This window comes from Stegostoma tigrinum, chromosome 33 (assembly GCF_030684315.1).
Source record: "Stegostoma tigrinum isolate sSteTig4 chromosome 33, sSteTig4.hap1, whole genome shotgun sequence".
Lineage (NCBI taxonomy): Eukaryota > Metazoa > Chordata > Chondrichthyes > Orectolobiformes > Stegostomatidae > Stegostoma > Stegostoma tigrinum.
The window spans coordinates 20540266-20567624 of NC_081386.1; the positions used below are offsets into that span (position 1 = coordinate 20540266).

The 27359-nt window shown below is 39.2% G+C and overlaps 1 protein-coding gene across 3 annotated transcripts in view; it reads left to right on the forward strand.

Annotated features, from left to right (window-relative positions):
* tmod2 (tropomodulin 2) overlaps positions 1-27359 on the forward strand; it is a 66042-nt gene that overhangs the window by 13897 nt on the left and 24786 nt on the right. The window contains exons 2-4 of one of the 3 annotated variants that reach the window (XM_048562896.2): positions 12568-12773; positions 14423-14579; positions 25609-25632. In XM_048562896.2, the coding sequence (XP_048418853.1) occupies positions 12648-12773; positions 14423-14579; positions 25609-25632 (307 nt within the window). In that variant the 5' untranslated portion in view covers positions 12568-12647. The remainder of the gene's footprint in view (positions 1-12567; positions 12774-14422; positions 14580-25608; positions 25633-27359) is intronic. The other 2 variants (XM_048562897.2, XM_048562899.2) reach the window with 2 other exon arrangements.

Sequence of the window (27359 nt, forward strand, 5' to 3'; positions counted from 1 at the left end):
TCACCACCTGCTATAGACTGAGTCTAGCAGCTGTATCCTGCTGGACTTGACTACCTCAGTTGCTGCTATGCTGTTCTTGCTGCTGAATGTTAAAGCGCCCACCCAGAGTGCATTCTACATTCTTGTTACCCTCTGCTTCTTTTAAGTAGTGTCCAGAGTGGAGGAGTGCTGTTTCATTGGCTGAGAGGATGCTGCACATGGAGCTTTCCTTACTCATGTTTGACCTAATATCATAAAGATCCATGGGGTCCAGTGTCAATGTTGACTCCTAGGGCAACACCCTCCTGACTGTATATTGCGATGCCACCATCTCTTCTGTTTCTCTCTTACTTGTGGAGTAGACCATACCAAGGGTGGTGATGGTGCTTGAGGGACATTGGTTCAGTTCCACGAATATGATTTGTCAGGCTGTTGCTTGATTGGTCTGGAGATAACTCTCCCAATTTTGGCACCAGTCCCTAGATCCATCTATGGAAGATATTAGTGTTGACTGGGCTGAATTTACCATTGTTTCTGGTGCCTATGGAAATGCCAGGTGGTCAGTCTAGTTTCATTCCTGTTGAGAGCTTTATGGTTTGATATGACTGTATGGTTTGCAAGACCATTTCCAGTGGGCAGTTAAGGGCCAGCCACACTGTTGTTGGTCTGGAGTTACATACAGGCCTGACCAGGAAAGGACAGCTGCTTTCCCTGCCCTGAAGGACATAGGTAAACCACTTTTGTTTTAAAATGACAGTTGATAATAGTTAAATAGTCATGTTAGGATTTTTTTTTAAATTTTAGATTTTTAAAAATTCACATTTCACCATCTGCAAACGTAGGATTCAGACCTTGATCCCCAGAGCATTACTTGGGTGTCTGGAGAATTGTTTGAGTGACTGTACCACTGTGCTACTGCATACCCCTAATTGGAACATTTCAATAACTAGACCATGTCATACCAAAACTAGCTGATCTAATGCAAAGAATTGCCCTCGGCTGGCACATTCCAAGGTTCAGACTACAAGCTGAGGAATGCATGAAAGCTTGGATCAGCCCTTGCAATGGGAAAAAGACATTGTCTCAGACTTTTCAGCCATTATAGACTGAAGGACTGGCAACTGCAGAATCATTGCAAAGAGCATGATTTGTGAGTCAAGAGTCTTAAATGTATTGAGGCACCTCCAGAGTGAAACATTGCTGTGGACTTTCCAGTCGCTAGATAGTTGTTATTCCACTGTAGTTGGGAGTTGCAATGGGCACTTTATGAAGGGATTGCCTAGGAAATTAACTTTTTCTGGTAGCCAATTCCTCTACCCTTAGAACCCTCCACCAGTCGTCGTGGTTGCCCCACCACCAACACCCAGACCCAAAACTCAAACACCCCCAAACCTAACGTTCTGTGTCTCACTACTGGCCAGTCAAGTTCTCACACCCACCCCAACCTACCCTAAACACTGGTACTTGCCATTCTGGCAGCCTGTCTCCTTCCCACTTGGCACTTTACCTGCTACTCAGCTGGAGCAGTACTTAACTGGCAGCCTACTCTGCCATCCTAATTTTGGCAACCTACTTGGCATCCTGAAATTCTACTTGGTGTCTAGCTTCCACCCTTTTGGTTTGCATCCTAACTACACTTGTCTTTTGGTCTTGCAGTTTGACAGTAGCTGTCAATGTGGTTGTTAAATCTTTAAAATTCAAGAATATGGCAGCTGGCTGCTGTGAAAAGGGGGTAACATTTGTGTTCCTCTGACAGTTCTGCTTTAACTTAGTACTGTCGGAATGGAAGTATGGGTCAGTGTTTCTGAAGGAGCCCTGATTGGAATTTGCTCTCAAATGTCGGGTTGCTGCCTTTTTGTGTGAGATTGCCATTCCTTGGAAAATCTAGTCCACACTGTATGGAGGACTTTGGATCTCTTGCAGTTTCTAATTTCATCAGATTTTTGACTTTTGGCTGTATTGCTGACAATGAATGTACTTTGTAATTATTAGGATTATTACAATCATATTCAGTGGAGCATGCTTACGGGCAGGTTAAATTTTGTTGCAAATCCTGTCGTGTTAAAGTCAAAATGCTTTGTAGTGTTTTTCATAACCACACAGCATGGAAACAGACTTTTTGGTCCAACTTGTCTATACCGACCCAGCTAAACTAGTCCTACGTGCCTGTGAGTGGCCCATATCCCTCAATTTTTCATGTACCTGTCCCAACATTGTAGCTGCATCTGCATCTACCACTTAATTGGCAGTTTATTCCATGTATGAACCACCTACGTGGAAAGGTTGACTCTCTGCTCCCTCTTAATGTTTACTCACTCACCTTAAAAATATGCCCTCCACCTCCCTAGAAAAGACCTTTGCCAATCACTTATCTATGCCCCTCCTGAGTCTATAAATGTCGACAGGGTTACCTCGCAACCACCTACACTCCAGTGAAGAAAATGTCTCAGCCTTCCAACTTCTCCTTAGAACTCGAACACTACAGTTCCGGCAATATCCTGGTAAATTGTTTCTGAACCCTCTCCAATTTACTAATGTCGCTCCTATAGTAAATGATCAGAGCTGTACACAGTACTCCAAAAGTGGCCTCACCAACATCAACATGAAGGCCTAACTCCTGTACTCAAAAGTCTGAGCAAATGAAGGCATGGATGCTAAATGCCTTTGTAACCACCCTATCTACCCGTGATGCAATTTTCAAGGAACTATGTACCTGAGACGCTGGGTCTCCCTATTTGACAACACTATCCAGGGCCCGACCATTCACTGCGTAAGTCCTGTCTTTGTTTGTTATACCAAAATGTAATACCTTGCATTTATCCAAATTAAACTCCATCTGCTACTCCTAAGCCTATTGGCCCAACTGATCAAATGTTGCTTTGTAATCTTAGATAACCATTTTCACTGTCAACTAGACCACCAGTTTTGCTGCCATCTGCAAACGTACTAACCATGCCTCCTAAATTCTCATTGAAATCGTTTATGTAAGTGATGAAAAACAGTGAATCCAGCACCGATCCTTGTGGCACACTGCTGGTCATAGCCCTCCAGTCAGAAAAACAACCTGCTGACACCACCCTGTCTGAGTCTCATGTGATCTAATGTTCCTAATCAGTCTACCATGTGGATCTTTGAATGCCTTACTGAAGTCCATACAGATGACATCTAAGGTTCTGCCTTTGTCAATCTTTGAACTTTTTTGAAGAGGTGACAATCAAATGTATTCACCTTTGTTTTTTGAGATGCCCAACATCTCTTCTGTAATGTAGACTGATTGTAAGACAACAATATTTATTTCCCTGAATTCCCTAGCCTCCAGTTCTTTCTCCACAACAAAAATTGATGTGAAATATTCACTTTGTGTCTCTCCTAACTGTTGTGGTTCTGCACTTCAGTAACCTTGTTGATCTTTAAGGGGCACTAATCTCTCCATAGTTGATATTTTGCTCTTGATGTACTTGCAGAATCTTATTTGGATTCGCCTTGAACTTATCTGCCAAGGCTACGTCAAATCCCCTTTTTGCCATCCTGACTTCCTCCTTAAGATTAACTGGATCCCGGTTGTCTGTACCTAATATATACCACCTCCTTGACCAGAGTCTCAATATTTTTATTCATCCATTATTCCCATCTCTTCCCAGCCTTATCCTTTACTTCCACATAATGCCTCTGAACTGTCGTTATCTCAGTTTCAAAAGCCCTACTTGCCAGTCGTCCCTTTACCTGCAAGCAGTCTACTGCAATAAACGTTTGAAAGTTCCTGTGTCGTACCATTAAAATTTGCCTTATTCCAATTAAGAACTTGAACTGTGAATCAAGGCATTTCCTTTTCCGTTACTATTTAAAAATTAACAGAGTTATGATCACTGGTCCCAAAGTGCTCCCCCACTAATACTTCAGTCACTTGCTCTGCTTTATTTCCCAAAGGAAGGTCAAGTTTTGCTCCTTCTGTAGTACGTATGTTTATGTATTGATAGAGAGAATTTTCAAGAACACATGCAACAAATTCTTCACCATCAAGCCCTTAACACTATGGCAGTCCCAGTCTATGTATGGAAAGTTAAAATCTCCAACTGTGACATCTCTATACTCTGATATTTGTAAGAATAATATCAGAGATCTCTCTGCTTATTTGCTCCTCAGTTTCCTGCCAATTATTGGGGTGCCTACAGTAGGTGATCACTCCCTTCTTATTTCTGAGTTCCGACCATGTAGCTTCACTGGATAATTCCTGAGAAACATCCTCTCTAAATACAGCAGTAATGATTTCCTTGATCAAAAGTATCAAGTCAACCCATGAAGTGAAATCTAATTTTTTTCTGTCATACTTGGAAAGCCGACACATTTGTGATGCAGTTAAATGGGTACCCACCTTGAATCAGGAGCACCTATCTTTTTGGATCCTTGTGTCAAAATGTGCATGAAATCTGAGTGGACTGTGTTATCAAAAGTCAGATGTGCAGAAATTGAGACCCCCACAGACAAAAGCAGTGCAAATCCTCCATACGTGCTTACACTGCAGCCCTAGTGTCTGCTAATGCACGCACACACCCACCCACTTCCTCTCCTCGACACCTTTGGTTGCATGGTTAATGTGAGATCAGGTGTCAAGGTGATAGGAGTTTTTGAAATAGATTTAGATATAAGGCCATGTGCTGGATGCCTTTAGCTTAAATATAATAATGTGCTGTGCATATCATAACAAATTTGTGCAGCTATTCAGTTTGTCATTTAGTCTGGACTGTTCTTGCCTTACCTGTCCTTTTCCAAGATACTCAGCCAATTGCTACCTCTAGGAGATATTAGCATTTAGATGTATTCATTTCTGCATATAGCGCTATTGGTTATTTTGATTTATTCATGTGCACTTCCAATTAATGCTTTTCTCCAGAGCCCTTGAGCTGTAGTTTGGTAAACATGCCATATGGTGAACTCGTACAATATTGTTGAATATTTAACTTAACCTGATATTTAACTTTTTAGGTTCTAAATTCTCCGATTGTCCTGCTAGTTTATAATGGAAAGCAATATATGCGTACTAAGGTGAAATCATTTACAGCCTCCAGTGTTTCCTGGTGTTTCAAGTTGTTAAAGCTTTTTAAATGTTTTTGGAACCTGTGCATAACTATTGTGCAGAAATGCAAAGTTCAGCTCATTTAATTGTGCAGTTCCAGTGATCGGAAGAAACAGGAACAGGAGGCAGCTATTCAGCCCCTTAAGCCTGTCCCTGCCCTTCTGTTAGATCGTTGCTGATCTGTTATTGTCCTCAACTTGTCTCTTGTGCCAGCTGCTCATAGATTTGTGAAAATAAGAGTTGAAAACTGTCTACGTCCTCTTTAAGCAATTTATGATCTAGCCTGCACAACACTTGAATTTCAGACTTTCAGGACCCTCAAAGAAAAAAAAATCTTCACACCTCGCTCTTTTTAAATTAGTGACTCTTTTTATTCTGTAACTGTGGTTTGAAATCTAGTTTGAGATTTCCCCACTAATGGAAGGATCATCTCAACATTTCTTACTATTAAGACACAATTTTCATTTTTCTAATTTAATTTGATATACAAAACTGTTGGAATTAATGTTAAATAGCTCTGTTCTAGGATGTCTGCGTAATTCACAAGTTGTGCTCTATTAATAACATCTGTGAATCTATTATGTATGCTTTTTTGGGAATTGTATTGCTGGAATATGGAACTTGGTTTTAAATTAACCAAGCCCCAAATTTTGTGGTTTGTGTTTTAAAATCTTGGAACATCTGCTTTTGTTTTGCGCTAGAGAAATATGAATTGTATTGAGAAATGGTCAAAGCCGACAAAAAGGAGATGATAAAGTTAAACGTGAGATGTGACACTAAAATCTTTAAACGCAGAAAGACTGATGGTTTTCAGGCAGAGATTGCCATTATACTATCCGTGGAGCTGTTACCTTGATTTATATGTTGATACTGACAGGGTTGGATAGGAATGTGTTTTCATTATAATATCTCATTACGTTTAAAGTAAACGGAAAATGCCAGAAATTTTGAGCCTTTTATCAGAAATTATCACAGACCTGCCATATTGACTTTTCCTTGCCACAGAGATTTCCAGACCTGGGTATATTTAGCATTTTCTATTTTCAGTTTAGCATCTGCGGCATATTGTATTCCATTGCTTTTGCATTTCTTTTTTATTCATAGCGTACACATGAGCTATTCTAAGTTTGTTTGAGTGTTCCTGCTTTGCTTTGTGATCTGTTTCTGACATTGTAGATAGCTATTCTAATAAAATGCATGTGATTCAAGGGATGAGTGAATCTAGTTTTAATGTTGTAAATTGAGCATTTCCAAGAGTTTGATGTACTGAAGTTCTTTATTGACTGCAGTCACTTTGGTGACTATAATTGTGAAACAGAAAGAATCCTAATTGCTTTGCATTTGAGCCAAATATTGATCAGCATTTACAATGGTTGTTAAAAACCAGTACCAGGCTTGCTGCTGGTGAGCTTATGTTAGCCTGTTACTCAGCTAAGTGCATTTTCAGATTTGTCTCATTTAGATTAATTGTTGCGGGTAGTAACAATTGTTAATCCGAAATCCCAGACCAATGTGACAAGAGTTCAAATTTCCACCATCACAAATGGGGAAACTTGAATTCAATAAAATTCTGGAATAAAAAGCTAGCCTAATGGTGACTGTGTAATAAGCATTGACAATTGTTAGAAAAGTCCATCTGATTCAGTAGTGTCCTTCAGGAAAGGAACTCTGCCTCCCTTACCCAGTCTGGCCTACATGTTATTCCAGGCACTCAACAATGTTGTTGAATCTTAACTGCCAGATGGGTAAGCAGTGCTGGCTGACCCAGCAACACCAAATATCATAGATGAATAGAGAGGAATAAAATATCGATATAGCAAACTTTTTCTTAACTGGCACCTATAGCACCAGGAGTGTGTCAGTTGATCTGATGTTTCAGGTAATCAAGAGGTACGCATAACCACAGTAAAACCTGACCAAGCAAAGCTTTGAGACATCAATTTCCCTCAACATCTTTTTAAAAATATCAATACGCCTCCTGAAATCAATGTTAAAAACTCTCAGTAAGTAATAGAAATGTTATGTGGCGAATATACACATTGCTGTTATACTTTATTTATAATAAAGCATAAATAAATTTCAGACTTCACCGTAGATTGCAACACAGTCATAAAGCATGGAAACAGACCCTTCAGTCCAACCAGTCCATGCCGACCATGACCCTAAACTAATATGGCCTACATATGGCCCATATCCGTCCAAACATTTTTTTATTCATGTATTTATCTAAATACCTTTTTAAGCGTTGTAACAATATCTATATCCTCCACTTTCTCTGGGACTTCATTCTACACATGAAACGCTCTGTAAAAAGACAAAGTCCTTCGTATCTTTTTAAAATCTTTCTCCTCTCACTCTCTAAAATATGTCCCCTAGTTTTGAAATACCTCACCTTAGGGAATAGACACCTGCCATTCACCTTATCTGTGCTCCTGATGATCTTAAACTTCTTTAAGGACACGCTCAACCTTCTCAGGTCCAGTGAAAAAAAGGTCCCAGCCTGTCCACCTTCTTATAACTCAAACCTTTCGTGTCAAGCAACATTCCAGTAAATCTCTTCTGAACTCTCTTCAGCTTAATATCTTCCTATAACAGGGTGACCAGAACTGGACACAGTACTCCAGAACGGGCCTTACCAATGTCTTGGACGCTGTCAACGTTACGCCCCAACTCTTATGGTCAAAGGTCTGAGCAACGAATGCAAGCGTACTAATGTCGTCTTAACCACTCTATCTGTATGAGATGCAACCTTCAAAGAACTATGTACCTGAACCCCTAGGTCTCTCTGTTGTACAACACCACCCTTACATTAATTGTATAAGTCCTGCCCTTTTGTTTTACCAAAATGCAATATCTTACATTTATCCAAATTAAACTCCATGTGCCACTCTTCAGCCCATTGACCCAAATGGTCACGATCTCTTCGTAATCTTAGATGACCTTCTTCACTGCCCACTCTACCACCAACTTTGGTGTTGTCTTCAAACTTACTAACCATGCCTTCCATATTCTCATCAGAATCACTTATATAAATGATAACCAAAAGTGGATCCACTGCTGGTCCCAGGCCACTAGTCAGAAAAAAACCTTCCATATTTGAGGCGTATAATTTTTGCCAGTTTATCATGAATGCCAGTTTATAAGGTGCTGATTAAAACAAAGTTTGCTGTGTACCCACTTAAACATGAAAATGTTGCTGGGTTATTGGAGGGACAAAAGAAAAACAAGGTAAATTTCTGTAAAGTAACTTGTAGAATTGACAGTGCTTTTTTTTTTGGAGGACGGGGAAAGAAGAGAGAAATTATTTCATTTTGGGAGTATACCAAATCAGAGTCTTGTTGCATTTTTAGATACTCTAGATAATTTTGAGTCTAAAGTTGTGCTTGAAGGCTGGCAAGCCTCCCAGCAACATCTATCTTTACAATAATTTTTGTTTAAACCTGGACAATTCAAACATGTTATATTTGGGCCTACAAATAATTTAGTGTATCCAAACACTGCATGCACAGCAACAAATAGACAGTGGTACACGTGCTTTATGTAAGTGAGTGAAACTTAATATCTATAACTTTGATCTCAGTACCTTATATGAAGCTATGCAAGAATGTAAGTAATAGGAGCAGGAGTAGGCTGTCCAACTCTTTTAAGCCCACTGTTCTCTCCTGTAAGATCATGGCTGCTGTGTCCAAGGTCTCACTCCTCTTCTGTACCAGCTCCTCGTAGCCCTCTTTTGATATTCCAAAAATCTACGCATTTCCACTTTAAATACTTTCAGTGACCTAGCCTTCACAATTCTGGGGTAGAGAAATTCCAGATATTCACTATCCTGTAAGCAAAGTTCTTTTGTTAACTCAGTTTTAAACGAATGCCTCCTTTATTCAATAATTATATTCCCTAAATTGCAATTTTCTCCACTAGTGGAAACATTTCTCAATATCTACACAATCAAACCTCCTTAAAACCTTGTACGTTTCAATAAGATCATACCTTATTCTTTTAAGCTCAAATGAATAAGGCTAAGTTTTTTTTAGTCATTTGATATGTCATCCCCTTAATCCCAGGAATCATCTTAATGAATCTGTTTTGAACTGCCTCCAGTGCCAATGCATCCTTTCTTAAATGCATGTCCAAAACTGCATGAAGAACTCTGGGATAATGGGAACTGCAGATGCTGGAGATTCCAAGATAATAAAATGTGAGGCTGGATGAACACAGCAGGCCAAGCAGCATCTCAGGAGCACAAAAGCTGACGTTTCGGGCCTAGACCCTTCTGACGTTTCGGGCCTAGACCCTTCTGGGCCTGGTCTCACCAATACCCTGTACAGTTGTGAAAATAGTTCTCTATTTTTAGACTCTCAATTCTTATCACTAAAGGCAAAAATTCCACTTGGCTTCTTAGTTACTTGCAACATCTATGTGCAAACTTTCTGTCGTGTGCAACAGCACAGATTTGTCTGTACTGCACATTTTTGGTGTCTCTCTTCATTTAAACCAGAGTATGCAGTTTGTTCCTTCCTACCAAAGACAATGACCTCACACTTTAAAAGAAGTCTCCTCCTCTGAACGGATTCTCAACTTGACCTTCAATCAGTTGTTTATGTCCAGCCAAAGGTGCCTTATGTTCACCTTAAAATTGTATTATTTTGTTTATATTTCCTTTCATTTTTCCAAACAAAGTACATCTGTTTTCTGCTAATTTCACCAGTTTGTCAGTATCCTCTTGAAGTTAACAAAGTGTGGAGATGACATGTCCATCCTGGGCCTCCTGCCATGCCATAATGATGCCACCGTTAGGTTGCAGGAACAGCAACTCATATTCCGCTTGGGAAACCTGCAGTCCAATGTGGATTTCACCAGCTTCAAAATCTCCCCCCCCCCCCCCCCCCCCCCACTGCATCCCAAAGCCAGCCCAGCTCGTCCCAGCCTGCCTAACCTGTTCTTCCTCTCTCCTATCCCCTCCTCCCACCTCAAGCCGCACCTCAATTTCCTACCTATGAACCTCATCCCGCCCCCTTGACCTCTCCATTCTCCCTGGACTGACCTATCCCCTCCCTTCCTCCCCACCCATCCTCTCCTCTATCCAACTTCAGTCTGCCTCCCCCTCTCTCCATATTTATTTCAGAATTCTCTACCCCTGCCCCTTTTCTGATGAAGGGTCTAGGCCTGAAACATCAGCTTTTGTGCTCCTGAGATGCTGCTTGGCCTGCTGTGTTCATCTAGCTCCACGCTTTGTTATCTTGGATTCTCCAGCATCTGCAGTTCCCATTATCTGTTATCTCTTCTTGAAGTTTGTTGGTTTTTTTCTCTATTTTGACATTTTTCTGTCACCTGCAGACTTTAACCTAGATTGCCACGTCCAGATCATTATATGCACAAAATGCACTGCTAGGGATGGGCCTTGAGACATCATTGTGAACTTCGAATAACAGTATTTAATTTGTTTTCACTTGCAACTTGCTGCGTGCTTATTTTTGATCAAGAAAAAGAGGGAGTTGCTTATGGTGTGTCTCGTGGAATGCCAGATGCTGGGGTTGGGCAGTAGAAAGATTTAATTGTTTACAGGCATAGCCCTGTTCAGCACATTATTCAGGTACTGGCAGTTCTTCAATTTCTAACTCGTAGTGAGAGACTGAATTGGCACTCTGTAAATCCTGTAAAAGTACTTCTCCTTTTGAGCCAAAGTGCTAATTGATTTTTCCTGTATGACAGCATTATATGTGGTATTTTGACCCTATTTGCATCCAACAGTACATTTACTGCTCTTCTTAACATAAATTGACAGAAATCAATTCTGCAGTAAGTCTTGTCAGTAAAAGCACTGTGGTAGAACGCAAAAAGCACTGTAAAGTTCACTTTTTTTCCCATTAAAGAATCCACTTAATGAAGTCATTAGCTTTTTTAAAAAAAACTTTGTGCCTTTCACAACCTAAGGATGTCTCAAAGTGCTTTGCTGGCAATGAATCTATTTTCAGGCGTAGTTGCAATAGAAACTGAACCTGGGGAAAACAATGTGGGTGTGCTACATTTTGCCATCTATGTCAATATGCCTTTGAGGCATGAACTACATGTATAGCATAAAATTCAAGATGGTGTCGGCACGGTAGGTAGTGTTTGTGCTGGAGGCATCTTCTCTCCACGTACTTTTCATCGTTTTTGCTTTTTTTTTCTCCTTTCTTCATCTTTTGGGGCCTGAGAGGTGTCAGTGAGGTGGTAGTTGCAGCATCTGTGGCATGGACTAGGATTCCTGGCATCAGCAGCGCCTAGGGTCTGGGCTTTTGGCAACAGTAGGCCCAGAGTCTGGACTGGTGTCAGTGTTGGTGAGATGGCGGCAGCAGAGCTGGGGCCTCTGGGGCAATGGTATCACTGTTGCTGTTGCCAGAACAAGACTGTTTGAGGACAGGACCACTTTGCTGAAGCCCTGAAGTTATGCTTGAGATCAAATTTGAATGGAAGATAAACTCTTTAAATAATGTCTTTTTCTCCTCGTAACTCAAATTGGCGCTGGATTGTGGTGACAAAACATTTTTCTGTATCTTCAAGATGTATGGGACGAAAGATCATTTATTCTTTCGTCCATACACCTGTCCATCAACAAAGAAAGAATACTGGTAAGTTGAATGCATTCAATTTGTGAACATAAAGGAGATGGGTAGCATATTGTACACAAATAGACTAATGAAGTGCTGGATATGGCTGGCTGGAAGAAAGAGGAAATTAGTGCATATCAGCAACGAGAGAAAGAAACAATATCTTAGTCAGATTTTTTGGGCTGGATGGTAGGTGGAGAAAATTAGTCGAAGGAGAAGTTAATGGTAAAATGAATGCACTTGACTGATGTGAAATGCATAAGTGCAGCACAAGGACAGGCAGGTGGAGATCTGTGACAGTCAAATATCTGGGAAAGGAATGATATCAATAAGCAAACAAATTGTTCAAATGTTGAGAAATGTGGTAAGCAATTTGCACGTAAGGTTCTATGAACAGTGCTGATGCAATTCAAAATTAGATTTAGTGATATTGATTGTAGGATAATGTTGATCAGGATATAAGAATTTTGATTCTTTGAGTGGTTGAAATATTCAATACCTGAGACAGAAGCACAGTCTCAGTTTAATGCTTTCTTTGAAAGATAGTAAATTTCTCTGCAGCCTCCTCCTTTTAATATTGTCATGAAGTATTGGCCTCAATTGTATTTAAACCTCTTTAAAATTCTTTTTATTCGCTTGAGTAAATTTTCGACCTATATCCTTCTGGATGTGAGGTAAGAGATGCCTTTGAATTAAGGCTGATGGATGAGGCTCCATCGTTTGGATTGTGTAGCTCCGCAAGCTATCAACAAAGCAAGTACAATACTTGAGGGATTTTGTTTTGATGTATTGTATGTTTGGGGGGAAAATGTTGATACTTCCTTTCAAAGCTGTTTTGGGAGTTTGAACCCTCCTTTTCCAGTTTCAGGGTGTATTCTGGTTAGCTTTGCACACTGGTTTTAAAATCTTGGTTTATATTTTTCTTAGTAGAAAACTACGCACCTGGTTAAGGACTGAATTTTTAGATTTCTACGAATTAGCGACCACAAGTTACTGTTGCTGAAGAGATGGCGCTGCCATTCAAGAAGGACCTTGAGAAGTACAAGGATATTGATGAAGACGAGCTTCTTGGCAAACTTAGTGAGGAAGAATTGAAACAGCTGGAAACTGCCCTTGAGGAGCTGGATCCAGAGGTGGGGTTTGAAATTCTTTATCCACCAACCCCCAGGAATAATGTACTTTAATTTGGGAAATGGTATAACTTCAAACTAAGTTATTTAACATCTATTTTTGGAGAAATTAAATAGGTAGTAATTATCTGAGATTGGTTGTTAGAAATTAAGAGGTCGGAACTTGTTTTGTGCATTTTCCAAGCATCGTTCAGCCAGTCCATAGTGTAATGTTCGTCCCCAATCTTTAATGTTTGGCTTTTTCACCATAGACATGTAACTGTTCAGTAATTCATTGCCATGGAAAGTTGAACTAGTGTTCCACCTTTCACCACCTACCAATTAGTGATGCCACACCTCACTGTTTTTGCTCAAAATGAATTTATATGATTTGTTACAACTGCAGTCTTGAATTTGTTGGCTGTAATTTTAGCATTTTGAGGATTAATACAAGTTCAAGTCCTTACTTTCAAAGTTAATGTCTCATTCTTGACCAAATCTTGAAATCTTTTCTGTTCTGAGATTTGTATAGTTTAAATTTTGGTCATTTTACCAGTACCTACAGAAAATCCATTTCCTGTGAATATTCACTGTTCAAAAATTGCTTGTGCCTCTCCTGTCCGTTTAAATATGTGAGGAGTTGGATTAAGTTTTCAAATGGGGAGAGACCACCAGAGAGGAAAATTGGGATGTAACGCACCCTGAAGCTTTTGGGCATGAAAGTTAACATGAGGGTTTTGGCAATTCTGACAATTAGCCTCAAATTAGCCTATTATACAATAAAAGAAAAAGTAAAGCTTTTTATTGATTTTTAAAAACATTTTTGTTCATTAGAAGATCTATAATTAACAACTTGGGGTGTTGGAATGGGATAGAAAATTGATATTTAGGGTAAATGAGGAAAGATGCAACAAAGTACATGTGTATTTAAGCTTTTTGAAGCAAATGATGTATGTGGCACCTCTAATGTGGAGAATGTCCTGAAGAAAAGAGAAAATTGACAGGAGTTGGTACTCCTTGATGTTATTGTCAATGAATGTGCAATTAATTTCTCAATGATGCACTACTAGGGAAACATTGAATACTTTAGTAATTCATAGAGGAGTCTTAATGATGAACAGTTCAAAAGTAGCTATCGCACAATAACGGGAGATGCTGCCAAAGCTTTTTGGCTTGCACGCATCAGCTCTGTTTCCATCCGCACGTGTGCACTTTGTACCCCCACACCAGCGTGCTCTCTGCCCCCTGCCCATGCACTTGCTCTGCCAAACCCTCACCAATTCATAAAGATTTGAATATCTGCACTGCAGTATTGAAATGTACATTCTGACAAGTTAATCACTGTAAGGACAAGGTAGAAAGCTGCAAATTAGAACCAAACATGCTTCTACATTTGTACGTGTTATATTTTTAATCATCATTCAATTTGTTCTGACCTCCAGGTGTTGAGTGGGAATCACATTTCCTTTAATATTCTGGATAGAAGTAGATGTTTTATTGTATTTATTGTTACTTCTACAAGTTAAAGTACGTTTAAATGTACAGCATATACTCTGTAAGGGTTGTGAATTTTGAATTCTGTATGCTTTTTGTGTGTACGTACATGCTTAGAGGTGCTTGATGGACTATTTTGTTCAGACATCTAAAATAGTGCGTTTTCTCCGATGTGCTAGCATTCACTCCTGCCAGCAGGCTTTCGTCAGAAGGACCAGACTGTCAAAAGCCCTACAGGCCCCTTTGATAGAGATCAACTCTTAGCGTTTTTGGAGAAACAGGCCTTGGAGTATAAAGACAGGGAAGATTATGTGCCTTTCACAGGGGAGAAAAAAGGTACTGTACTAGCTTTAATTGATGCTGCAGGCTCTCCTTGTTTTCTTGCACATTTCTGTCTTCGGGGAGGAACTTCATGAATTTTTAAAAAACGTTATAAACTTACCTTCCACTTGTAAATTAAGCAAAAGATGAAACCATAATCAAACACTGCAGTTTTATTTATCTTCATTGTGACTTTTACGTTAAAAAGAGGTTTATTAACGTTTGTGTTCAGCATATTTGATAACTGAAAAATTTCCAGTATCATTTGGTCTTTTTATGACAACACTTCAAATATTAAAATTTCTTGACCATTTTAAAGTAGTCTGCCAAGGTTCAGTACCTTACAAAGTAAGTGATTCAATGTAAGTTGAACAAGTTTCCCTCCATCTTCAGTAAGATTCTGTGTATTAAATAAGCATTGGTTTTAGCTGGTAAATGAAAAATGTGCAGTTGTTAGGTCAGTTAGCATTCAGAGGAATCCCTTGAAGCACATTTAATATGCGGTTTGATTACAGGAAGGGTAACACTACCGTGAAATATTTTGCAATAATAGGAATTGTGTAGCCACTTGCCGATTGTCAAACTTTGTCAAAGTTTCGATTACAATGTAATATTCACGTAAGAGGGCTTGAACCATTCCTACCAGACATCAGAAATGCTAATTACACTAGTGAAACATTTTGTCATTGAGAAGAAATTTTTTAAAAGTTGCGTAGTAAGATTTGGTGTGGTTACCATATGTACATATTTTTTCGCTGACAAGGAGTGCTAGCATTGGTTGGAGGCATGCATTTAGCCCCAAGATGAGCTTATGCAGAAGTAACATTAACCTCATTAGAAGTGGGAAATGCCAAAACATCACAGTATCAAATGCACATACAATACTCGTTAATCTCTGATTCTAAGTAATTCTTCTTGACGACTTCACAGTATTGGCATTTCCAACTAGCAGCTGTGCCAAATTGTAAATATTTCTGTCAGTTGTGAGTAATGTTGAGAATAAGCTTTCCGTGACAATAGTTAGTTTTTTGAGTTTGTAAACAAGTATAGATTTTAAAGGCTGAGCTGTCAGATCCCAAAAGTGGGAAATAACATTCCCAAATGCTTAAAAGTTCAAAAGCTCTGTCATTACAAAGCTGCTGTATGGTATTAGATCTAAGCTACTTTTGTTTTGATTTTTGAACACTTAATTAAATGCTTATAACAATCATTTGTCTAGATTGGTAAATCCCCAAGTTTGAAATCAAATCAATGCTTTTACTGAGCAGCGATTAAAATGCTTATGTTTTTACATAATATTTGGTTCCTGAAAAGGGATGTATGGTGTGTTGTACACTCATGATTTCTAAGTCTTGATTTCTAAGTGCAGAATAGATTTTTACAAAAATATAAACATGTCTGAAGACCTCCTTGATAACTTGTTGCAGCACATCAAAGCTAAAAGGTGGAAGCACTCTAATTATATAAAAATCTTTTCAAACACATGTAGTTATACGTGTATCTTCACCACCCACGTCTGACCCCAAACTAAATTCCAATAGTATTGAGACACAAAGGGCTTTTGTTTGAATGGAATTCTTGTTTCTTTTAATGTCTGGCAGATGAGCACAGTTATTTATTGTAACAACTTTTCTTGGGATTTCTGATCCTTTTAACTGATCTATTATTCCTGAAAACAGTACTTTAATGTCTGAAGTAGAGGCTGGTACGTATTTTAAACAGTAAAAGAAATCCAAAATGACAGTTATTTTCTAGCAAAATAAAGCCACTTAATTCTACAGTTTAGATTACACTAAATACTGTTTTAGTTAATCACCTTTACTAAAAAACCCAAAGTCCACATTAGTTAAATATGAATTAATTAGCAAATTGTGGTTCATTTTAAACTATAAATTACGCATTAAATGGCAAATACAACTTAAAAAATCTCACTAATTTGCTCAAAAGTCCACCAGTATATTAGTCATCAAGCTCAGTCACAAAATCCTTAACTCAATCTCATCAAGAAAATACATCTCCTGTATAAGGACCTGGTGTGTTTTGCAGTCAACAGCAGCATGCAACAAAATTCCACAGGCATCATCTATGCTAAAAACAGCCACGCATGCAAGACTTCCTCAACTTGGTCTGAAGGTATAAGCCCACCATTGTTAATTTTGAGCAACAGAAATGGTTGCAGCCGCTGCACCTTTGTATGCTCTTAGATTATGAATTGCCTTCTTTTCTGCTCGCCTACAGTACCACTGAATTCTCAATTTCTACTGAACTTTGAAGGCTATACTTTTCCTTTCCAAATGCAGAAGCCAATTTATCTCCCAGGAGTTTTGATTTCTAATCTCAGTCCATTTTTGTTTCCTTAGAAACCGGAAGGGTGAGTTTCCTTTCTCTGCTTTGCTCTCAATTTCTCTTCTAATTAGAGTCTTTCTCAAAAGAAAACAAACCTTGAAACTGTAGAATCCATCACAAGATGGAATTGGAATGAAATTTTAAAATGCCAAATCATGACACTTTAGTGATTTAGCTCTCACGTTGTATGGGTGCCTTGAAGGTTTCCACGTGAGCAGAACTGCCGGAGCGATATCCTGCACCCATACAAGACCGACTCGGATCTCTTTTTATTGGTATATGGTATCTGCTACAAAAATCAGGCTGTTTCCTTCAAAGCTTCACATTGAATTAAAAATGCATCTTTTGTAAGCAATCGAGCATACTCTTGTTGCCTTTTCTGAATTATTGTATCGGACATATAGAACAGTGCAATACAGGAACAGGCCCTTCAGCCCAGTATGTCTATGCTGGCTGCTGTACCATTCTAAACCAATCCCATTTGCCTGCAGATGGTTCAGATTCCCCTCTTCACTGCTGGCTTACGTGCCTGTCTAAATGCCTCTTAAACTCCTCTGTGTCTGCTTCTACCACTTCCGCAGTAGTGTGTTCCAGGCACCTATCACCCTCTGTATTTTAAAAAAAAAACTTGTCTTGCACATTTCCTTAAACTTTTCCCCCTCTCACTTTAAACCTATGTCACTTAGTATTTGGCACTTCCGAGCTGGAGAAAAAAGACTCTTCACCCTAAAAAGGCATTTCATAATTTTACATATTTTTATCAGGCTGTCGCTCAGCCTTAGCTCTAGCAAAAATAAATCTAACCTGTCCTTATTACTAATTACTATTTTATGTAAGGCCATTCGCTTTTCTGAAATCTGAAGAGATTGGAACAAATTTGTGTAAGTGAGATAACAAAGTTGGTGTGGCTCTACATTGTCACTGTTTTACACTGGTTACTTCAGACAGGCTTCCATATTATTATACTTGAGCTAATTAATATTCTTTTATAAAGCATTGCAGAGTTAAGTGCTGAAACAGCAGTCGTGGTATAAATGTTTCCTTTTGAAATTGCAGCTGACAAGTGGTTTAAATCCTTTTGACAATTATTGAGTTCTACATATAAGTGTTAAGCTGAAGATGAAAAATTTTGCCCATAATGAACATTGAGGCCAAGTATACTTAAGGGCCTGAATGCTTCTCAATACTGCAGTGAATGGAAATTATTTTTCTGTGCTAAGGTCAAATTAGCACCTCAATTTTTTTTTTGCAAAGATAGTGATCTAATACCAGTGCCATTCAATACAAGAAAAGTACTTCAACCAGATTTGCAAACTGTGCTGGGGAAAAGACTATGGGCTATCATGTTCATCACATTGACAATACAAGCTTCCATACATGTGGAGAAAACTACATGATCTAATATCATGGCCAAAGGCACTGATATAAAATTTCTTATCCAAATTTGAGCTTCCTTCCACACAATTTTAGTTCCTAATCTGTTGTGAGGATTTAATCCTTTAACTGTTGTTCGAATCAAGTGAATTTACATAGTGCACTTTCCAAGATTGATGTATTCTGAGATTTCCTGAGAGATGCCCAAAACTGAATGCACTATTGCAAATGAGACCTGCTCAATTGAAGCATCACTTTGTCATTTTTGATTTCCTGCCGCCTTGAGGTAAAGATCAGCATACTATTAACTTTTCTCAATACTAACAAATACTACATTGAGTACAAGGACGCACAAATTCTTTGCTCTTCCACACCTCCTAGTTACTCATTGCTAAGAAAATATTCTAATTGTATTTTTCAAGTATAACCATTAATTGTTATTTAAAAACCTGAGACCCCTTATAGATTTCTAGAGGATTCCTCTCCACTATCTCCTCCTTTCTCAAATTCAAGTGTGTGGATTTTTATCATCAAAATTGAAATCAGAACCAGCTGCTTTCCTCTGTTTGGCTAGCTACCAGGCCAAACTTTCTCCAAAGTACACCTCTGCCCTTGCCATTAACTCTAATTTGCACAATTTCCTCTATCTTCAGTCATGCCATTTTCAGTCTCAGCTTGCCCATGAAACTTGATTGCCACTAAATTGCAGACCACTTGATTTATGTCTTAGCACCCATCTTAGCTGATTTTGTTAATTTATCTCTCTCGAGTGATGTACCCTCTCCACAAATTCTCCTATAACTGCCCCTTTCTTGTAAAACCAATCCTTGCCCCTGCCAGTGTTGCAAGCTGTTGCTCAATCTCCAAGTGGAGAGACAGTTGCCTAAAAGTTGAGCTGTGAATTCAGAGACCCAGATATAATGTTCTTGGCACCTGGATTCAAATCCTGCTATGACAGATGATGAATTCAGTAAAAATCTGGAATTAAGAGACCAGCAATGACCATGAATCTATTGTTGATTGTCAGGAAAACCCATCTGGTTCACTCATCCCTTCAGGGAAGGACATTTCCGTCCTTACCTAGTCTGGCCTACATGTGATTCTAGACCCATAGCAATGTGTTTGGCTCTTAATTGTACATTGGGCAGTCAGGGATTGGCAATAAATGCTGGCCCAGGCAAAGATGCCCACATCCTGTGAATGATTTTTTTTGTATAAGGTAAGTTCCCCAATTTCAAGTGAATGCGCTGTCACCTTCCAAGACCTAAACATTGAATTTGATTGAATCTCGTTTTCTTCCATGATACTAGATACCTCTCATCAAAGCCATGATGAGCTAAGTCCAGTGATGTTGGATCAAAAAAGGTGGTCCTATTGATGACTATATGGTTATAATATTGTGGGTAGGGTAATATGGTCAGAATCTCAGACTCAAATATGATAACTTGCATTGCAAACAATTTGACTCGTCATCCGGCAATTGGCAGGAAGAGCCGAGTTTTGCTAAAGTGCAGAGTTTGTAGAGAAACTTGAAGGCAATAGCTTGGGGCTATTATCACTCGGTTAGAGAAGATTCTTGATTATCTCATCTGAGGAAGAAATCTGACAACCTAGAGGTGGTAGCAATGTAGAGCTGGGTGCTGTTCGCATAATTATGGAAGCAGAGTTTCTCTTTTGGATGGTATTGCCTCAGGGGTGGTATGTTGTTGAGAAATAGAAGGAGGTTAGGTATGAATCCTTAGGCATGAGAACTAATGGGAAGAGTAGCTGTTACTTGTGGTTCTCTGGTTTATAATTGGATTGACATGAAGTGTGGTTAGCAAAGAATGTTGGAGCAGCATTGAGAAGCCAACCTTGTATGACTGCAGACAGGTTGAAAGGATAAGGAAATGTTTATACGTAGGCTATTACCTGTGATATCCTCAGCTTCCCTTTCAAAATCCATTAACATTATTAAATTGAAAAATCAATGTCATTCTGCTTGATGTATTTTTAAGTTTCCTTTTACTGAAGTATTTTGTCCTTTTTCCTCTGCTGTGAAAGCAGGCCTCCTTTAACATCTGCCTTTTTTCCATTAATAACCTTATATACAATGGGGTTTTTTTGGGCTAACCTACCACTGGCCTTCTAATCAGTAAAAGATTTTTACAAAAATATTACCTTAGACAATGATTCAGCACATATGTCTTTGCCCTCTTTGTAAACTGTCTCCTTTTCTCCCTGACTTCCTAACCTAGCCCATCTTCAAGAATTAAACCTCAGTCACCTTAATGTACTATACTTCCAACTTACCTTGCCACTTCATACAATAAGAGACATTGTGCTACAGAAGGGTCACTGAGCTCAATGTTAACTTGCTCTGTCTCTACAAATGTTGCCAGACCTGCTGAATTTTTCCAGCAATTTCTGTTTTTGCTTCTGATTTTCAGCATCGGCAGTTCTTTAGGTTTATTTTGTTTTGGAAATTATTGTACCTAACCCAGGTAAGGCAGCACCTCCTTACTTGATTCAAAATGCCAAATAGCTCTATTTGCCATATATGTACTGCTGAAAAAAAACTAGTTATGGAATTTCTGACTACAGGAATGCTGGCAAGTGAATAAAATATCAGTAGCCAGCGTTTTAAAGCTGCATGATTTCTTCTTCCATTTACCCCACCCTGTCCCCCAATCTTCTGGGTATTCAAAATGGGACGTTACAAAGTTGATCCAGGTACTTAAATGTTCATTTCTATTAACTTAATACATTCACAGCACTCTGTCCTTTTTGAGTTCATTTCATTCTTCTTAATTTCATGGGATTTGGGCACTGGCTGAGCCAGCATGTATTGCTCATCCCTGGTTGCCCTTGAGAAGGTGGTGGTGAGCTGCCTTGTTGAACTGCTACAGTTTATTTGTTGATGGAGCCACAGTACCATAAGGGATTTATACTGTAGGTATAAATCTGAAGGAACAGTGATTTATTTCCAAATCTGGATGGTGAGGGGCTTGGAGACAAACTTGCAGGCGGAAGTTTTACCATGTGTTTGCTGCCCTTGTCTTTCTAGATGGTCATGGTCAGGGGTTTTGAGTCTATGGAGACTTGGTGAATTTCTACAGTGTACCTTGTAAGTAGTACACACTGCTGGTGCTCTGTCGATAGTGGTGCAGGGAGTGAATGTTTATGGATGTGGTGCCAATCAAGTAGGCTGTTTTTTTTCTGGATGGTGTAAAGCTTCTTGACTGTTGGCCCTGCACCCATCCAGGCAAGTGGGGATATTACACCACACTGTAGACCTGTGTTTTGTAGATGGTGTTCAGGTTTCAGAGTCAGGACCAATGTTCCCTCAGGTCTGCACAGAGAAAATAGAGGTCTGTGAGCTGAAGCGGTGTGATGGCATGTTAATTGGCGTGCACAAAACATCACAGCTTATAGGAAATGTTGCTCAGGAGATGAGTTAGTTGCCTCAAGATTCCTAGTCACAGTACTTAATAGCTAGTTGATTCGTTTTTGGTCAGTGGTAACAGCCAGCATGTTAATATTAGAGGGTACGTTGATGATGCCATTGAATGTTGAAGATGATGGTCAGTTTCTTTCCTGTTGCAGATGGTCATTATGTGGCACTTGTGTGGCTCTAATATTACTTGTCATTTCTCAGTGCCAATTTGGATATTGTCCAGATCTTGGTGTATTTGGACATAACATGGAACAGGAGCAGGCCATTCAAGCCTGCTCTGCCATTTACATGGTGGCTGATCAACCAACTCAGTAGCTTGTTTCAACTTTTTCCCCTCATGTCCTTTAGCCCCAAGTGCTATATCCACTTCCTCCTTGAAATCATACAATGCTTTGGCCTCAACTTTATTCCTCTGGTAGCAAGTTCCACCAGCTCACCTGGGTGAAGAAATTCTCCTCATCGCTGACCTATATGGTTTATTTTGCATCCTTGGATGGAGACCCCTGGTTCTAGATTCCCCAATATCGGGAACAGCCTTCCTGTAGCTTCGTGTGAGAATTTTATAGGTTTGATAGAGATTCCCCTGACTCTTTTGAATTTCAGTGAATATTATCCTTGCAGATGCAACCTTCAGTCGCACCATACCAGGGAATCAGTCTGGTAAACCTCAACTGCACTCCCTGTATACCAACAATATCCTCCCTCAGACCAAAACTGCATGCAATATTTCTCATTTTGTCTCTCTACGGTGCTGTATAATTGCAGCAAAACATCCCTGCTCCCGCACTTGAACCCTCTTGCAATGAAGACCACCATATCATTTGCTACCGTCACCCCCTGAGCACTTAACCTTCAACAACTGGTGTACAGAGACATCTAGGTCTTGTTACAAATTTCCCTCTTGCAATTTATAGCCATTCAGATAATCTGCCTTCCTGTTCTTGCTACCAAAGTGAATAACCTCACATTTACCTACATTATACTGTACCTGCCATGCATTTGCCCACCTTCTCAACTTTTCCAAATCATACTAAAGCATCTCTGCGTCATAATTGCAGGTCACCCACCCAGCTTTGTCTCATCCCAAATATAAATGTAACGGGGGACCTAGCCCTGATTCCTGCACTACCCTACTAGTCACTTGCTGCCACTTAGCGCATTGCGCATAGCTTTTACCATTTTAAGTTGTACATGTGCAGACTTTCAGGAGAAATTGCCATTGGGGAATGAGCGTTCAGGACAGGTTTGGGAGGGTGGGATCTGGAAGGGATGCAAGGGATGAGTTGGGGCAGAGCTGCAGGGGTGTGTGGAAAAGAGATGGGTGGAGAAGGCCTCTGGCACTTGAGCATTACATCACACATGTGCACGCTGTGTGATGTAATTTTGAACCATGCACATGCGTGTTCTTGAATGAGTGCATATTTGTAACTGCCCACAATTGGTATCAACAAACACCTGCCTTCAGAAAACGACCCGTTTGCTGCTTGGCCTGCTGTGTTCGTCCAGCTCCACACTTTGTAATCTCTGCTTATTCCTATTCTTTGGTTTCGGTCCATTTCAATTCTACCCCAGTCCCATGTACTTCAGCTTCATGCACTACTCTCTTTTGTGGGACTTCTGTCAAAAGCCTTTTGAAAGTCAAATAAGCCACATCTATGGGCTCAGTATCATCAAGTCAACTAGTTACATGTTTGAAGAATTCTGGTAGATTTGTCAAGCATGATTTCCCTTTTTGTAAATCTGTGCTAACCTGTGTTTGATCTTTCCCTTGTTTTCCAAGTGCTGCTTCAGTGTCTGAGAAGTGGCGAGGGGTGCTGAACATTGCACTTCTGTCAGCGAACACTCTCACCTCTGACCTTATGATGGTGGCAAGGACGTTAGTGAAGCATTGGGCTTAGGAACTAGAACTCTTCTTACACAATAGTATGATCTCTCCCTCTGATCCAGAAAGTCAAGTTCGAGACCCATCTATTTCCAGAGGTGTGTTATAACATCTCTGAACAGAGAGTTTTCTAATCCATCTACCTGGAGGAACTCCTGCAGCAATGTTCTGGAACAGAAATGACTGACCCCCAACAGCTGTAACCATCTTCCTTTGTGCCTGGTATGACTCCAGTCCGTGGAAGGCTTGATTCCCATTGATTCCTGTTTTGTCAAAGAGTTCTTCCATGCCGTATCTGATCCAATGAGGCCTTGGTGCCGAGGGTACTCTCTCACCTCATTGCTGGAATTCTGCTCCTTTGTTCATGTTTGAATTAAGGCTGTGGAGGAGATCAGGAGTTGAGTGGCTCTGCCTCAATCCAAGATCAACATCAGTGAGCAGGTGCCACTTGGTAGTACTGTTGACATCCCCTATCTCTTTACAAGATTGGATTAATGAGGTGGTAGTTGACCAGATTGAATTTATCCAGCTCTTCATGCGCAGGGCATAGCTGGTGTTTTCTCTTGGCGGTGTTAAACCAAGCATTCAAATCTATCAGTTCAAGTTAATGTAAAAGATTACAAGAGCAGTTGATTTTTTTTTCCTCCTCTGGTGTCCCAGCCAGCTATTAAAATCTCAACCAATACCATCATTCTGCTGTGTACAATTTAGCTGCAGCAGTTATCTATGTAACAGCGACTGCGTTTTAAAATTGTTGATTAACTGTCTAGTACTTTGGGATATTCAAAAACAGAAGCAACCAGTCTTTCTAATTATGAGCCTGACATTTGTTCAAGTGATTCCTTATTATTTTATCCTTTCACAGATTTGGCATTGCTGGTCATTTATTAGTTGCCCTTAAAATTCATGATACAGACATGGATGAGAAGCTCTGTCAAGAAGGAAAGAGTATTGTCTCCCCGCTGTAGTTTCCAGCTTGACTTCCTCTTACCTGCATTATCATAAATGTATGGTTTGTCCTAAATGTTTTTCAGGATTACTCCTGAAGATATATTTTCTGCTATTTCTGAATTTGTACCTATGCTTTCCTACTTTGGCTCATCGAGCAGTGTTTTGGATGACCCCTTGCTAATTTTAATTCCATAGCTTTGACCTTTTATTGTTTTATCATGAATACAAATCTTTATATTTCTCAGTTTTCCTTCATATTCAAACAAAATGTGGTATTTTTCTTTTAGACCACTAATTTTATAGGTATGCCATGTATCTAATGATCAAATATCTGATTTTTGAGTTAAGTAGCTACTGGGAAGAAAGCATTTTTTTCTGCTGTTTAGAGAACTGAATTTTAACATTGCATGTAAAACTTTCCCATTTAATTATTTTGGATTAGAGTGCACCATTCAGCCCCTCAAGTTTTTCCATTCAGTTAGATCTTGGCCGATCTGTATCTTAATTCCTTCTACCACTGGAATGTAAACAGTACTATCTAGCAATCTGTTCTTTTTAACCTACAGTAGTTAACTAATGGGAAAGACCATGCTTTTCCTTCCAGTATCAGTGCAGCATTTCTCTTACGTGTGTTTTCTTCCTCTGTGTGGGACAAAGTAACTAGGTTGCACAAATAAATAGATTTTCATTGAGATTGTGATACACAGGAAAAAGAATCTTAACAGACCCTCCCTGAATTACAGAAATTGTGCTGCATGTATTAAATAAAGGAGATCATGGCATGTGTGGAGTATCTATTTGGTATAATGTTGTTTGCCTTGGTTAGATTGATATCGTAGCATTATTTTTCATGATTTATGATGGTGAAGCATGAACTGTTAAATGCTAACCTAGTGTTGTATTTAAATTTACTGTTTCTGATTGATTAAAAGCAGCCTTTAATTTGGATACTTTGCATGTCTCTGCTATTCCTCTTATCTGTTGTCCTTATTTTACTGGATTTCTGTATTTTGCTAACCTTTGCTCTCTGCTGCTCGTCCTTACGCCAACCACAGGAGCAGCAGCTGCCGCTGCCTCAGGTGAGACTTGTTCAGTAGAAAAATTTTGTTTCTGATTGTTATTTTGATTGCTTTTGGCAGTGATTGGGGTTATTAGTGACACAGTTGAGCTTAAATAAAAAAGACCCTTCTTTTATTAATATTTTTCCTTAAATCATTTCATTAAAACTATTTTTAGTCTTTTTTTTAAAATGAAGCGAAAACTGCCAGGTCTGTGACATGAGTTTTGCTTTTTTATTTACTCATGACACTATAGTGTCACTGGCTGGCTAGCATTTATTGCCCGTCCCTAGCTTCCATTGAGCTGAGTGGCTTGCTAGGCCATTTCAAAGGGTGCTGGATCCGCTTGCTATGGATCTGAAGTCACAACTGGGCCATACCAGGTGAGGATGGTAGATTTTCTTACCTGAAGAATGTTAGTGAGCCAGATGTGTTTTTCTGACAATTGACAATGGTTTCATGGCCACTAGTAGATTTTTAATTCCATGTGTTTTTATTGAATTCAAATTCCATCTGCCGTGTCAGGATTTGAACCTGGATTCCCAAAACATTCGCTGAGTTTCTGGATTTATAGTATACTGATAAAATGTGCCATTGCCTCCCCTTGGTTTGTTGAAGTTGAAAGTCTGCGATTGCAGTTGGTTAGATTTGGTAGGGACTATTCATTAACTAAAGATTCCTAAATTTAGTTAGGATTGGAATTGTATCCTCCTGCTGTTAGAGTTGCTCAGTGATTCAACTCCCATTCTCATTTGTTAAAAATGCTTATAATTTCTCATAGTGCAGGAAGTTCCCAGAGAGAGATGTTTTGTCTTTTATTTTCCTATCTCCCTCACCTGCCCCAATCCTTGCCATTCTTTTCAGACTTTTGTTACGTGGGTTGTTAAGAGGGTGGTACTTTATCTGAATTGTTACTCTTACCAATAATCTGGATATAATTTTACAGCCTCATTTACTGTTAATCTACTGTCTAAACCAGACTAGAATGGGAAAATTATTCAACGGACGCATATGTTTGTAGTTAGAATGCTGATGGGATTTGACAGGAAATTTGTCTTGCGTCATCAACATAATATGCTAGTGATTTGAATTGACTCTTAAATTTCAAGCTGGAAATGAATTAATATTGGAATATGGGACACATGTTTCAGCAGGATTTTTGTAGTTCAATGTAATGTAACCTAATGTGATTTGAATGAATGTTAAGTTGGCAATTGTATTTTTTAGTGTTGGCAAAAACAGTATTCTTCATGGTCTTTGAACACTTACCTCCTTGGCCATGGTTTGATTTCATTTTAAAATGATAGAATTTTGACTCCCAATTTCAGCTGATGGTTATGGTTGAAATTCCTTGAAGGCACATTACTAGTTCGAAAGTGGTTATGTTGAAAGCTGGAAGTGAGAATTCCTTGTAATTAAGTTGATGGTGTTATCAGTTCTTGCCGATTAGTGTAGGGAAAATTTTTGAGCTTTTTTGTGAATAGTCCTTGTATACATTTTATAACTTTCAAATATTAAAGTTTAGGACCATTACATTCACAGTGCAAGGATTTCAGATGACTTGATCAGATCTTCAAACTGGTTTAAAGATCTAGATACTTGATTAATCTTTATAAGGTTAAATAGATTCAGAATGTAATAAAACGGATACGATTCTGGTGTCCACCTGAAAAATTTATAAATAATCATTGATTAAAAAGCCCTACTGAATCAACAAATTCCAGGTTGTTGGTGTTATTAATAACCAC